A 14,070-nucleotide genomic window follows, 5' to 3' on the forward strand; every position below is an offset into this window, starting at 1 on the left:
TGAAAGGGGTTGAGAAGGAGCATTTAGAAAGGTCGGAGAAAAACTCAGGAAAAGTTAAGGCTAGATGGCTTTTCCAGAAGGGAGTGTCATGGGTACAGTGCTCTGCACACAGTAAGCGCTCAATAAATACGATTTAACGAATGAATGGGTAGCCAAGAGGTGGACGGCAATTAAATCGATAAAATTGTTACCAGCGGGCACGAACTCCTTAAACTCTCCCTGCGCTTCCCTTGTCCCACCTTCTTCCTGCCCCATCTTCGACTCTCAATCAATCATATTTGAGCGCTTACTGTGTGCAGAGCACTGTACTAAGCGCTTGGGAAGTCCAAGTTGGCAACATCTAGAGACGGTCCCCACCCAACAGCGGGCTCACAGTCTAGAAGACTCTCCCCTCCTTCCCAGTGGTATCTCAAGAGATCCCCCGTTTTCCTCTTCAAATCTACGCTTTCCACCTGCGCCAACAACCGCATCCCTCTGAACCACATCAAAACACTCGGCTCAGTGGAGAGAGCCCGGGCTTTGGAATCAAAGGTCATGGGTTCAAATCCCGGCTCCGCCAACTGTCAGCTGTGTGACTTTGGGCAAGTCACTTCACTTCTCTGGGCCTCGGTTACCTCATCTGTAAAATGGGGATTTTACAGATTTTACAGAGAAGCAGCGTGGCTCAGTGGAAAGAGCCCGGGCTTTGGAGTCAGAGGTCATGGGTTCGAAACCCGCTCCACCACATGTCTGCTGTGTGACCTTGGGCAAGTCACTTCACTTCTCTGAGCCTCGGTTACCTCATCTGTAAAATGGGGATTAAGACTGTGAGCCCCACGTGGGACAACCTGATCACTTTGTATCCCCCCCAAGCGCTTAGAACAGTGCTTTGCACATAGTAAGCGCTTAACAAATGCCAACAATATAATGGGGATGAAGACTGTGAGCACCCCATGGGACAACCTGATTTCATTTCATCGTATTTATTGATCGCTTACTGCATATGTGTATATATGTTTGTACATATTCATTACTCTATTTTACTTGTACATATCTATTCTATTTATTGGTTACAAGGCGATCAGGTAACCTCCCCAGCGCTTAGAACAGTGCTTTGCACATAGGAAGCACTTAATAAATGCCATCATTATTATTATTATTATCCCTTAATAATAATAAAAACAATGAGGGTACTTGTTAAGTGCTTCTTATGTGGCAGGCACTGTTCTAAGCACTGGGGTAGATATGAGATAATCGGGTTGGATACAGTCCCTGTCCCACATAGGGCTCACAGTCTAAATCCCCAATTTACAGATGAGGGAAACAAGGCACAGAGAAGTTAAGTAACTTGTCCAGTACATATCACTAAGCTATGAGGCATAACATACCTTGATCGCTTTCAGATTCAATGCACTAGGATATTGGCACACAACAAAGAAATCAACTTTGAATATATACGTATATATGTTTGTACATATACATCACCTGTATATATGTATATATGTTTGTACATATTTTTTACTCTATTTATTTATTTATTTATTTTATTTGTACATATCTATTCTATTTATTTTATTTTGTTAGTATGGTTTTGTTCTCTGTCTCCCCCTTTTAGACTGTGAGCCCACTGTTGGGTAGGGACTGTCTCTAGATGTTGCCAATTTGTACTTCCCAAGCGCTAAGTACAGTGCTGTGCACATAGTAAGCGCTCAATAAATACGATTGATGATGATGATGATGATGAATAAAACCTTTTTCTAATTGTTGGGACTGTCTCAGCAGGGGTCCGTATGTGACCGCCTTGTGCTTCCCAAGCGCTTAGTACAGGGCTCTGCACACAGTAAGCGCTCAATAAATACGATTGAATGAATGAAAGGGTGGGGAGTTGGGGGGGGAGCAGGTGAAAAATCCCTAGGCCACCCTTCTTGTCCCGGTTTCCCTCCATTCATTCATTCAATCGTATTTTTTGAGCGGTTACTGGTTGCAGAGCACTGTACTGAGCACTTGGAAAGTACAGTTCAGCGATAACGAGAGCCACCCCCAGCTTACAGTCCAACTTGCCGAAAGTGCCAAAGTAGACTTGGTTTTCAAAGCATTCAGGGAGGAAGCTGTCGTGATCGTTTAATCGAATCGGTTCTTTGGGAACACAGCAATGCCATATTGAGTCCCGTGCACCGTAGGCACAGAGAACAAGGCCTTGCCCTAGTCACGAAGGCTTTGGGATCGAGACCAAGCCTCGGTTATCATCATCATCATCATCAATCGTATTTATTGAGCGCTTACTATGTGCAGAGCACTGTCCTAAGCACTTGGGAAGTACAAATTGGCAACATATAGAGACAGTCCCTACCCAACAGTGGGCTCACAAGTCTAAAAGGGGGAGACAGAGAACAAAACCAAACATACTAACAAAATAAAATAAATAGAATAGATATGTACAAATAAAAAAAATAGAGTAAAAAATATGTACAAACATATATACATATATACAGGTGCTGTGGGGAAGGGAAGGAGGTAAGATGGGGGTTATAATGCTGATGGGCCTCACACGTCGCTACAAGTGAACAGACAGGCAGGGCTGCAGCGCGGTACCAAGTGACTGCAAGAATTTTCCGAATAAAATCCATTTAGGGTCAAAGTGACCGCAGCTTAGTCCCAGTTCTGTGCACAGCATCACGGATAAATCAGCAGGGCAGTTTTCAGGGTGGTCGCTGCCACTCAGATTTAGCCATTTTCAGGATTCCCCCGACCCCATCCAACATGACATATCCCAGGTTATTCGTCAGAAAAATAATAATAGCTGTTAAGCTCTGGCTGTGCGCCGGAATGAATGAATGAGGCCCTAAAGACTATCAATCAATCAATCGTATTTATTGAGCGCTTACTGTGTGCAGAGCACTGTACTAAGCGCTTGGGAAGTCCAAGTTGGCAACATATAGAGACGGTACCTACCCAACAGTGGGCTTACAGTCTAGAAGGGGGAGACAGAGAACAAAACATATTAACAAAATAAAATAAATAGAATAGATATGTACAAGTAAAATAAATAAATAAAGACTAGGCCTAGGACTACCTGTATACATGTTTGTACATATGTACTACTCTATTTATTTTACTTGTACTCTATATTCATATATTGTATTCTGTTCTATAGAATTCGTGTATTCTGTTTATTTTGTTAATATGTTGTTTTGTTGTCTGTCTCCCCCTTCCAGACTGTGAGCCCGCTGTTGGGTAGGGACCGTCTCTATACGTTGCCAACTTGTACTTCCCAAGTGCTTAGTACAGTGCTCTGCACACAGTAAGCGCTCAATAAATACGATTGATGGATTGATTGAAAAAAACTTCAAGGAATTTCCAAAATGCCATTCAGTTGTACAGTTACCTCCCCCGGAAAGCCTGCAATCCTGCTACGTCTTCTTCCGGTTCTACGTGTTTATAGAAATGGAGTCCAAGACATCAAGGGCCCTTTTTCTCTGCAGCAGTGAGAGAGAATTCCTTCCCTTCCTGACCACCATCTTCAACCGCCCCTCTCCAACAGCTCCTTCCCCGCTGCTTTCAAAGAGGAGCAGGGCGGCTCAGTGGAAAGAGCCCGGGCTTTGGAGTCAGAGGTCACGGGTTCAAATCCCGGCTCTGCCACGTCAGCTGTGTGACTTTGGGCGAGTCGCTTTACTTCTCTGTGCCTCAGTTACCTCATCTGGAAAATGGGGATGAAGACTGTGAGCCCCCCGTGGGACAACCTGATCAGCTTGTAACCTCCCCAGCGCTTAGAACAGTGCTTTGCACATAGTAAGCGCTTAATAAATGCTACCATTATTATTATTAAATATGCATGTGCATCCTCTATCTTAAACCTCTCCCTTTACTCTGCTGCTTCCTCTAGTTTTTGTTCCATCTCCCTCCTATCATTCCCTTCCAAACTGCTTGAGCAAGTTTAACACAAAGCGCTTAATACCATCATCATTATTATTATTACCCCTGTTGCCTCCACTTTCTCTCTTCCAATTCTCCCCTGGACCCCAAGCAATCTGGCTTCTACCCGCTCCAGGCCACAGAAACCCTTCTTCTTGCCAATTCCAATGGACCCTAGTCCATCTTAATCCTCCTAGACCTCTCAGCTACCTTCAAAATTGTCGATCACCCCCTTGTCCTGGTGACACTCCCTAACCTTGGATTCAACTGACACTTTTTTTCCCCTCCTGGTTCTCCTCCCATCTCTCTGTCCTTTCTCAGTCTTTCATTGACTCTTCCTCAACCTCCTCTCAACTTCAATCGTATTTATTCAGCATTCAATCGTATTTATTGAGCACTTACTGTGTGCAGCGCACTTGTAGCAAGCGCTTGGGAAAGTAACATACAGCAATAAAGGGACAATCCCTGTGCAAAACGGGCTCACAGTCTGGGGGCAGGGGGGGGAGACGGACATCAATACAAGTAAACAGGCATTGATATAAATAAAATTGCAGGGAGATACAGAAGTGCTGTGGGGCGGGGAGAGGGGGTAAGAGTGAAGGAAGCAAAGTCAGGGAGATGAGGAAAAGTGGGGCTTGGTCTGGGAAGGCTTCTTGGAGGAGATGGGCCTTCCGTTAGGCTTTGAATGTGGGGGGGGGGAGAGTAATTGTCTGGCAGATTTGAGGAGGGAGGGCATTCCAGGCAGCAGCAAGACGGGAAGGATCGAGGCACAAGGCTCAGCTTGGATCCCCTTCTCCTCTCCATCTACACCCACTCCCCTGGGTGTAATTCAAATTCTTTCCCTAATTCTTCCCCACGGCTTTAACTACCCTATACTCCCCTCCAGCCCGAAACTTTCTCCTCCTCTGCCGTCTCGCATCTCCTCCTTCCAGTACAACCCGCTAATACCTCAAACTTAAGATGCCCCAAACAGAGCTGCTCGTCTTCCCACAGAAACCCGCTCAACTCTCCCATTGCCATAGACAACACCACCACCCTCCCCTGTCTCACAAGCCTGCAACGTTGGTATTATCCCCGACTCATTTGTCTCATTCCATCCACATATTCGATGTCTCCAAATCCTGTCGACTCTACCTTCGCAACAGCTACAAAATCCTTCCCTTCCAAACTACTGCCACGCTGGTGAAAGCACTTTTCATATCCTGCCTCAACTTCTGTATCAGCCTCGTCACTGACCTCCCTGCCTCCAGTCTCCCTCCCCTCTAGTCCACACTTCCCTCTGATGCCCGGATTATTTTAATAATCACGATGATTTTTTTAAAAAGATCAATCTGTGTACATATCCCCACACCTCAAAAACCTTCAGTGGTTCCCCTTTCATGTCCGCAGGTAACAGAAACTTCCTACCATTGGCTTTAAGGCATTCAACCAGCCCTACCTCTCCCGACTATCTTCGCTCTTATCCCACTCCAACCCAGCTTGGATAATAATAATAATAATGGCATTTGTTAAGCGCTGACTATGCGCAAAGCACTGTTACTTAGCTCCTCTAATGCTAACATACCTTTTTTGACCCCTTCCAATTAGGTTTCCACCCTCTTCTCTTCCCCCCAAACTGCCCTAGAGAAGGTCACCAGTGATCTCTTCCTTGCCAAATCCAACGGCCTCTACTCCATCCTATTCCTCTTCCAACTCCCAGCTGACTTGCCCACTGCTTACCACCCCCACACATTATAATAATAATGATAGCATTTATTAAGCGCTTACTATGTGCAAAGCACTGTTGCCTTCATTCATTCAATCGTATTTCTTGAGCGCTCACTGTGTGCACAGCACTGTATTAAGCGCTTGGGAAGTACAAGCTGGCAACATATAGAGACGGTCCCTACCCAACAGCGGGCTCACGGTCTATCAGGGGGAGATAGACAACAAAGCAAAAAATATTCACAAAATAAAATAAATAGAATAGTAAATTCTATTCTAAGCGCTGGGGAGGTTACAAGGTGATCAGGTTGCCCCACGGGGGGATCACAGTCTTCATCCCCATTTGACAGATGAGGGAACTGAGGCCCAGAGAAGTGAAGTGACTTGCCGAAAGTCACACAGCTGACAAGTGGTGGAGGCCGGATTTGAACCCATGACCTCTGACTCCAAAGCCCGGGCTCTTTCCACTGAGCCACGCTGCTTCTCTTATCCAACCCTGACTCTGAATTAAGGCCCAGATAAGACCATCTGAAAAGTTTGGATAGTAACAAGAGTAGAGAGGTGGATTTTTTACTACAGGGGAAGCTAGAACATCTTTAAAGGCATCTTTAAAGTAACTGCGGTATTTATTAAACACTGTGCCGCCTGGGCTCCGCAGTCTCAATTCCCATTTTACAGATGAGGTAACTGAGAAGAAGTGAAATGACTTGCCCAAGGCCACGCGGTGGACGAGCTGCAGAGCCAGAATTAGAACCCGTGACCTTCTGACTCCCAAGTGCATGCTCTATTTTCCCATGCATTATGTGTCATCGCCTCCCGTCTCTGTACAAACCGACGTTTTCCAAAATTAAGTTTCCAACCATTTTTAATCCTCGAGGAAGAAACTGCAAAGCATATCAAGTTATTTGTTTTTTAAAAATAGACGTTACTAGAAAAGTTGTGTGGTAGTAAAAAGAAATCTGGCAAAGTACGCTCTCCTGTTTATAGATGACGACGGGTTAAGACCGTGGAAAGCATCGTCCCAATTCATTGTAGGAAACAAACTGCGGGCAGTCGAACTCTTATCGCAGGGCTTCCGAGATTCCCGGCACCTGTCTCAGTCTTTATTGTGGTTAAAACTACAGGCTTCTGAAGTCCGTTTTCCCACTCAGTGAAGTCGTTCCAGCTTAGCCTGAAGAGATTTAAAATTCCCAATGATGGTCTGCACTGCCATGGTAGGGCTCATAGACTGGAGCTCGACGAGGTAACAGCAAACCGCGTCCATGCACAGATTGGTGAAGCGGCGTCTGTCGGAGGAGAAAAAAGTCCATTTTGAGCCCCTGTCAAAAGACTAGAGAAACGTTCAGTTCGCTTCAAATTGCTTTTCTACTACTGAGGGGCTATTTCCATCGACTCCGCCATTTCCTGAGGCCCAAGTGTGGGTGTGTGCCGCGTAACACGGGGCGTGTGACGTACGAGGGACGGGGAAGAAAAGAAGGCTGGGAAATGGGGTGCGTATTTGTATATCATTTCAAGTCATTCGTTTTTTTTAAAAAAGACATTACTAGAAAAGTTGTGTGGTAGTAAAAAGAAATCTGGCAAAGTACACTCTCCTGTTTATCATCATCAATCATCAATCGTATTTATTGAGCGCTTACTATGTGCAGAGCACTGTACTAACGACGGGTTAAGAACATGGAAAGCATCGTCCCAATTCACTGGAGGAAACAAACTATGGGCAGTTGTTGCCGCACATCTCATTCATTCATTCATTCAATCGTATTTATTCGTTCATTCATTCAATGGTATTTATTGAGCGCTTACTGTGTGCAGAGCACTGTACTAAGCGCTTGGGAAGCACAAGTTGGCAACATCTAGAGACGGTCCCTACCCAGCAGCGGGTTCAGTCTAGAAGGGGGAGACAGACAACAAAACAGAACATACTAACATAATCAAATAAATGGAAGAAATATGTACAAGTAAAATAGAGTAATAAATATGTACATATATATATATATATATATATATATATATATATAGGTAGTCCTAGGCCTAGTCTTTAGGGCCTCATTCATTCAATCGTATTTATTGAGCGCTTACTGTGTGCAGAACACTGTACTAAGCGCTTGGGAAGTCCAAGTTGGCACCATATAGAGACAGTCATTCATTCATTCAATTGCATTTATTGAGCGCTTACTGTGTGCAGAGCACTGTACTAAGCGCTTGGGAAGTCCAAGTCGGCAACATATAGAGACGGTCCCTACCCAACAGCAGGCTCACAGTCTGGAAGGGGGAGACAGACAACAAAACAAAACATATTAACAAAATAAACAGAATACAGGATTTATTGAGCGCTTACTGTGTGTAGAGCACTGTACTAAGCGCTTGGGAAGTATCTCTAACATCTCTAACACCTACTATCACTGAAGCACAAAGATCCAGGAGGTGGGCAACGCAGAGCTATACGCCCACTCCAAATTGGCCTCTGAGTGCCGTGTGCCTTTAACAGAGTTTGAAAACGTTTCTGCAAATTCGGAAATTAAAATTACCTTTCGTAATTCAGAACTTGGTTAGGGTTTTCGACATATCTGGACAGTAACACGTGGATGCATTCCAGGAGGTGTAACGGCTTCTTCATTCGGTTCCAGAATGGGTCCTGGAAGGATAAAGGTACGTCTGTAAAATTTAGCTATTAGTCACAATAAAGTCATTAGTTAGGAAAATGTAAATTAACACGTAAATTCAATCTTTACATTTACCCCTACTGGTGAACAGCAGACTTTAGAAGAGTTTATTAACAACACTTGAACACAGTAAATTCCCGGTACGGTGCTACAAAAGCACTTTAAAAAACGGGTATTTGGGCAGGAATGTGCCTGCTCTTACACTAAACCAAATGCTTATTAATAATAATAGTAATAATGGCTTTATTAAGCGCTTTCTATGTGCAAAGCACTGTTCTAAGCGCTGGGGAGGTTACAAGGTGATCAGGTTGTCCCACAGTGGGCTCACGGTATTAATCCCCATTTTGCAGTTGAGGTAGCTGAGGCACAGAGAAGTTAAGTGACTCGCCCAAAGTCACACAGCTGACAACTGGCAGACCCGGGATGGAGAAGCGGCGTGGCTCAGTGGAAGGAGCCCGGGCTTTGGAGTCCGAGGTCATGGGTTCGAATCCCGGCTCCACCAATTGTCAGCTGGGTGACTTTGGGCAGGACACTTCACTTCTCTGTGCCTCAGTTCCCTCACCTGGAAAATGGGGATTAAGACTGTGAGCCCCCCGTGGGACAACCTGATCACCTTGCAACCTCCCCGGCGCTCAGAACAGTGCTTTGCACAGAGTAAGGGCTTAATAAATACCATAATTATTATTTGAACCCACGCCGACTCCAGAGTCCGGGCTCTTTCCACTGAGCCACGCTGCTTCTCTACACAGTGCCCTGCACGCCGTGAGCACTCAATAAATGTGACTGAATGAATCAACGAACCGCACCAAGTGCTGGGATAGACACCGGCTCATCGGGTTGCTTCCAGTCCGTGTCCCACATGGGGCTCAGAGTTTCAATCCCCATTTTACAGATGAGGGAACTGAGGTGCCCGGAAGGGTCACACACCACACACGGGCGGCGGAGCGGGGATTAGAACTCGGGTCTTCTTTCTCCCACGCCCGGGCTTTATCCACTAGGCCACACTGCTTTTCTCTGAAGCTCCCTTCATTACTCTGAGCTCACCTCACGCCTCCATGAATACTCTCCCATCTCCAGCCCCCTTTTCACGTCCTCAACCTTTCCCTTCCACTACACCACCACCACCATCATCAGTCGTATTTATTGAGCGCTTACTACGTGCAGAGCACTGTACTAAGTGCTTGGGAAGGGTAAATTGGCAACACCAGGCCACGGCTCTCCCCATCAGCGGAGCCTAAAGAAACCCCTCTCCTTCCTCGCGAGTGGCAAGGCTGGGATTGAAGCCTGCGCTCTACCCACTAGGCCACACTGCCTCTCTTTTTTAGACTGTCACTCCTCCAATATTCAAGGGTTAAAGGGATCTGCCCAAGCATCTTAAGGATTAATTCAGGCTCCTCGCCTGGGGAAGACACACAGTCTGGTTTAACCGGGATGGCTGCGGAGGGGGAGCGTGTCTACCACCTCTGTTTATTGGACTCCCCGAGCACTCAGTACAGTGCTCTGCGCCCAGAAAGTGTCCAATACTGATCTTTTAGACTGCGAGCCCACTGTTGGGTAGGGACTGTCTCTATATGTTGCCAATTTGGACCTCCCAAGCGCTTAGTACAGTGCTCTGCACATAGTAAGCGCTCAACAAATACGACTGATGATGATGATCAGCGAGATAAGACTACAATCGGACAAAATGCAGGCCCTGTCCCATCACCTAGATATAATGCAATCAGATAAAATGTAGTCCCTGTCCCACTTTTTTTTTTAATGGCATTGATTAAGCGCTTACTATGTGCAGAGCACTGTTCTAAGCGCTGGCACTCTTCTAAGCGCTGCTCGCATTTTAAGGAGAAGGGAGGACACACATTTAACCCCAATTTTACAGAGAAGTGATGTACCCGAAGTCACACAGCAGGCACCTAGCCGGGTCAGGGTTAGAACCCAGGTCTCCTGACTCCCAGAAGGCGCTTAGTACAGTGCTCTGCACATAGTAAGCGCTCAATAAATACGACTGATGATGATGATCAGCGAGATAAGACTACAATCGGACAAAATGCAGGCCCTGTCCGATCACCTAGATATAATGCAATCAGATAAAATGTAGTCCCTGTCCCACTTTTTTTTTTTTAATGGCATTAAGCGCTTACTATGTGCAGAGCACTGTTCTAAGCGCTGGCACTGTTCTAAGCGCTGCTCGCATTTTAAGGAGAAGGGAGGACACACATTTAACCCCACTTTTACAGAGAAGTGATTTACCCGAAGTCACACGGCAGGCACCTAGCCGGGTCAGGGTTAGAACCCAGGTCTCCTGACTCCCAGAAGGCGCTTAGTACAGTGCTCTGCACATAGTAAGCGCTCAATAAATACGATTGATGATGATGATGATGATGATGATCAGCGAGATAAGACTACAATCGGACAAAATGCAGGCCCTGTCCCATCACCTAGATATAATGCAATCAGATAAAATGTCCCTGTCCCACTTTTTTTTTTTAATGGCATTGATTAAGCGCTTACTATGTGCAGAGCACTGTTCTAAGCGCTGGCACTGTTCTAAGTGCTGCTCGCATTTTAAGGAGAAGGGAGAACACATATTTAACCCCAATTTTACAGAGAAGTGATGTACCCGAAGTCACACGGCAGGCACCTAGCCGGGTCAGGGTTAGAACCCAGGTCTCCTGACTCCCAGAAGGCGCTTAGTACAGTGCTCTGCACATAGTAAGCGCTCAATAAATACGATTGATGATGATGATGATGATGATGATCAGCGAGATAAGACTACAATCGGACAAAATGCAGGCCCTGTCCCATCACCTAGATATAATGCAATCAGATAAAATGTCCCTGTCCCACTTTTTTTTTTTAATGGCATTGATTAAGCGCTTACTATGTGCAGAGCACTGTTCTAAGCGCTGGCACTGTTCTAAGTGCTGCTCGCATTTTAAGGAGAAGGGAGAACACATATTTAACCCCAATTTTACAGAGAAGTGATGTACCCGAAGTCACACAGCAGGCACCTAGCCGGGTCAGGGTTAGAACCCAGGTCTCCTGACTCCCAGAAAGCGCTTAGTACAGTGCTCTGCACATAGTAAGCGCTCAATAAATACGATTGATGATGATGGTGATGATGATCAGCGAGATAAGACTACAATCGGACGAAATGCAGGCCCTGTCCGATCACCTAGATATAATGCAATCAGATAAAATGTAGTCCCTGTCCCACTTTTTTTTTTTTAATGGCATTAAGCGCTTACTATGTGCAGAGCACTGTTCTAAGCGCTGGCACTGTTCTAAGCGCTGCTCGCATTTTAAGGAGAAGGGAGGACACACATTTAACCCCACTTTTACAGAGAAGTGATTTACCCGAAGTCACACGGCAGGCACCTAGCCGGGTCAGGGTTAGAACCCAGGTCTCCTGACTCCCAGAAGGCGCTTAGTACAGTGCTCTGCACATAGTAAGCGCTCAATAAATACGATTGATGATGATGATGATGATCAGCGAGATAAGACTACAATCGGACGAAATGCAGGCCCTGTCCGATCACCTAGATATAATACAATCAGATAAAATGTAGTCCCTGTCCCACTTTTTTTTTTTTAATGGCATTGATTAAGCGCTTACTATGTGCAGAGCACTGTTCTAAGCGCTGGCACTGTTCTAAGTGCTGCTCGCATTTTAAGGAGAAGGGAGAACACACATTTAACCCCAATTTTACAGAGAAGTGATGTACCCGAAGTCACACGGCAGGCACCTAGTTGGGTCAGGGTTAGAACCCAGGTCTCCTGACTCCCAGAAGGCGCTTAGTACAGTGCTCTGCACATAGTAAGTGCTCAATAAATACGATTGATGATGATGGTGATGATGATCAGCGAGATAAGACTACAATCGGACGAAATGCAGGCCCTGTCCGATCACCTAGATATAATGCAATCAGATAAAATGTAGTCCCTGTCCCACTTTTTTTTTTTTAATGGCATTGATTAAGCGCTTACTATGTGCAGAGCACTGTTCTAAGCGCTGGCACTGTTCTAAGCGCTGCTCGCATTTTAAGGAGAAGGGAGGACACACATTTAACCCCAATTTTACAGAGAAGTGATGTACCCGAAGTCACACAGCAGGCACCTAGCCAGGTCAGGGTTAGAACCCAGGTCTCCTGACTCCCAGAAGGCGCTTAGTACAGTGCTCTGCACATAGTAAGCGCTCAATAAATACGACTGATGATGATGATCAGCGAGATAAGACTACAATCGGACAAAATGCAGGCCCTGTCCGATCACCTAGATATAATACAATCAGATAAAATGTAGTCCCTGTCCCACTTTTTTTTTTTTAATGGCATTGATTAAGCGCTTACTATGTGCAGAGCACTGTTCTAAGCGCTGGCACTGTTCTAAACGCTGCTCGCATTTTAAGGAGAAGGGAGGACACACATTTAACCCCAATTTTACAGAGAAGTGATTTACCCAAAGTCACATGGCAGGCACCTAGCCGGGTCAGGGTTAGAACCCAGGTCTCCTGACTCCCAGAAAGCGCTTAGTACAGTGCTCTGCACATAGTAAGCGCTCAATAAATATGATTGATGATGATGATGATCAGCGAGATAAGACTACAATCGGACAAAATGCAGGCCCTGTCCCATCACCTAGATATAATGCAATCAGATAAAATGTAGTCCCTGTCCCACTTTTTTTTTTTTAATGGGATTAAGCGCTTACTATGTGCACAGCACTGTTCTAAGCGCTGCTCGCATTTTAAGGAGAAGGGAGGACACACATTTAACCCCAATTTTACAGAGAAGTGATTTAACCAGTCACATGGCAGGCACCTAGCAGGGTCAGGGTTAGAACCCAGGTCTCCTGACTCCCAGGAGGCGCTTAGTACAGTGCTCTGCACACAGTAAGCGCTCAATGAATATGAATGAATGAATCTACGCCCTCTCTCAGAGAAGTCGCGGCTGGCTCGAGGCACCACGACGGCAAGACAGCGGCCAGGTCTCCTGACCCCCCGTTTTGTGCTCTTTCCTTCCTTCCCTCAATCGTATTTCCGCTAGCGCAGATTGGTTTAGGTTCTAAACTTTCAGACTGTGAGCCCACCGTTGGTTAGGGACCGTCTCTAGATGCTGCCGACTTGTACTTCCCAAGCGCTTAGTACAGTGCTCTGCACACAGTAAGCGCTCAATAAATGCGACCGATGATAAACAGTTGCTAAAGCACTGATTTTGAATACAGGCGACTACGATCGTTAGGAACGAGGGCAGATTTTGTAACTCTCAGGAGTGCTAGTGAGGTCAAGGACTCAGTCACCCTGCTTCTTTACAGTTCACATCTCTGCCCACATACATGTTAGGCAGATTCGACCGACGGGATGCTCCGCTCACCCGGGATTTGAACAACTGGTCGTACACTTCTAGCAGCCGAGGAAGTGGCACTCCTATCTCACGCATGGCCCGAATGACAAAGCCCACCTCCCAGTTCAGAGAACAAACTTGCTGCTCCAGGAACTGCACGATGAAATCTGGAAGATAATATTTAGGAAACAGGATTACTCACTCCTTAGGCCGACAAGAGGCGGGGTTGACCTCAGAGCCAAGGAGAGACTGGAAATCGGAACACGGCATAACCACGCCAACAACTCGGGTAATCGTGGAAGTATTTTCCCTGTTGGGACAACGCTGAAAGATTGAACTGCCCAACCGTCGCTGGCGTTGCTGTGTTCTGGCAAAAAAACGGTTCCCTCAATGTGACAGTCGGTGACGGTACCCCATCAAATGAGGAATGTACGTGTTTTAAGACACTGTGGCAAATAATTCTTCATTTTTTG

At 46.0% G+C, this 14,070-nt stretch overlaps 1 protein-coding gene across 4 annotated transcripts in view; it reads right to left on the reverse strand.

The window, feature by feature from the left end:
• Nucleotides 1-6,442: 6,442 nt before the first annotated feature.
• Nucleotides 6,443-14,070, reverse strand: part of NUP155 (nucleoporin 155) — an 86,438-nt gene continuing 78,810 nt past the window's right edge. For 2 of the 4 annotated variants that reach the window (XM_038743950.1, XM_038743949.1), the window contains exons 33-35: nucleotides 13,628-13,764; nucleotides 8,124-8,230; nucleotides 6,443-6,881 (exon numbers count right to left, since the gene is read on the reverse strand). In XM_038743950.1, coding sequence (XP_038599878.1) covers nucleotides 6,743-6,881; nucleotides 8,124-8,230; nucleotides 13,628-13,764 — 383 coding nt within the window. In that variant the 3' untranslated portion in view covers nucleotides 6,443-6,742. Of the gene's footprint in view, nucleotides 6,882-8,123; nucleotides 8,231-13,627; nucleotides 13,765-13,799; nucleotides 13,965-14,070 lie in introns of all 4 variants that reach the window. The other 2 variants (XM_038743952.1, XM_038743953.1) reach the window with 2 other exon arrangements.

This window comes from Tachyglossus aculeatus, chromosome 3 (assembly GCF_015852505.1).
Source record: "Tachyglossus aculeatus isolate mTacAcu1 chromosome 3, mTacAcu1.pri, whole genome shotgun sequence".
NCBI lineage: Eukaryota > Metazoa > Chordata > Mammalia > Monotremata > Tachyglossidae > Tachyglossus > Tachyglossus aculeatus.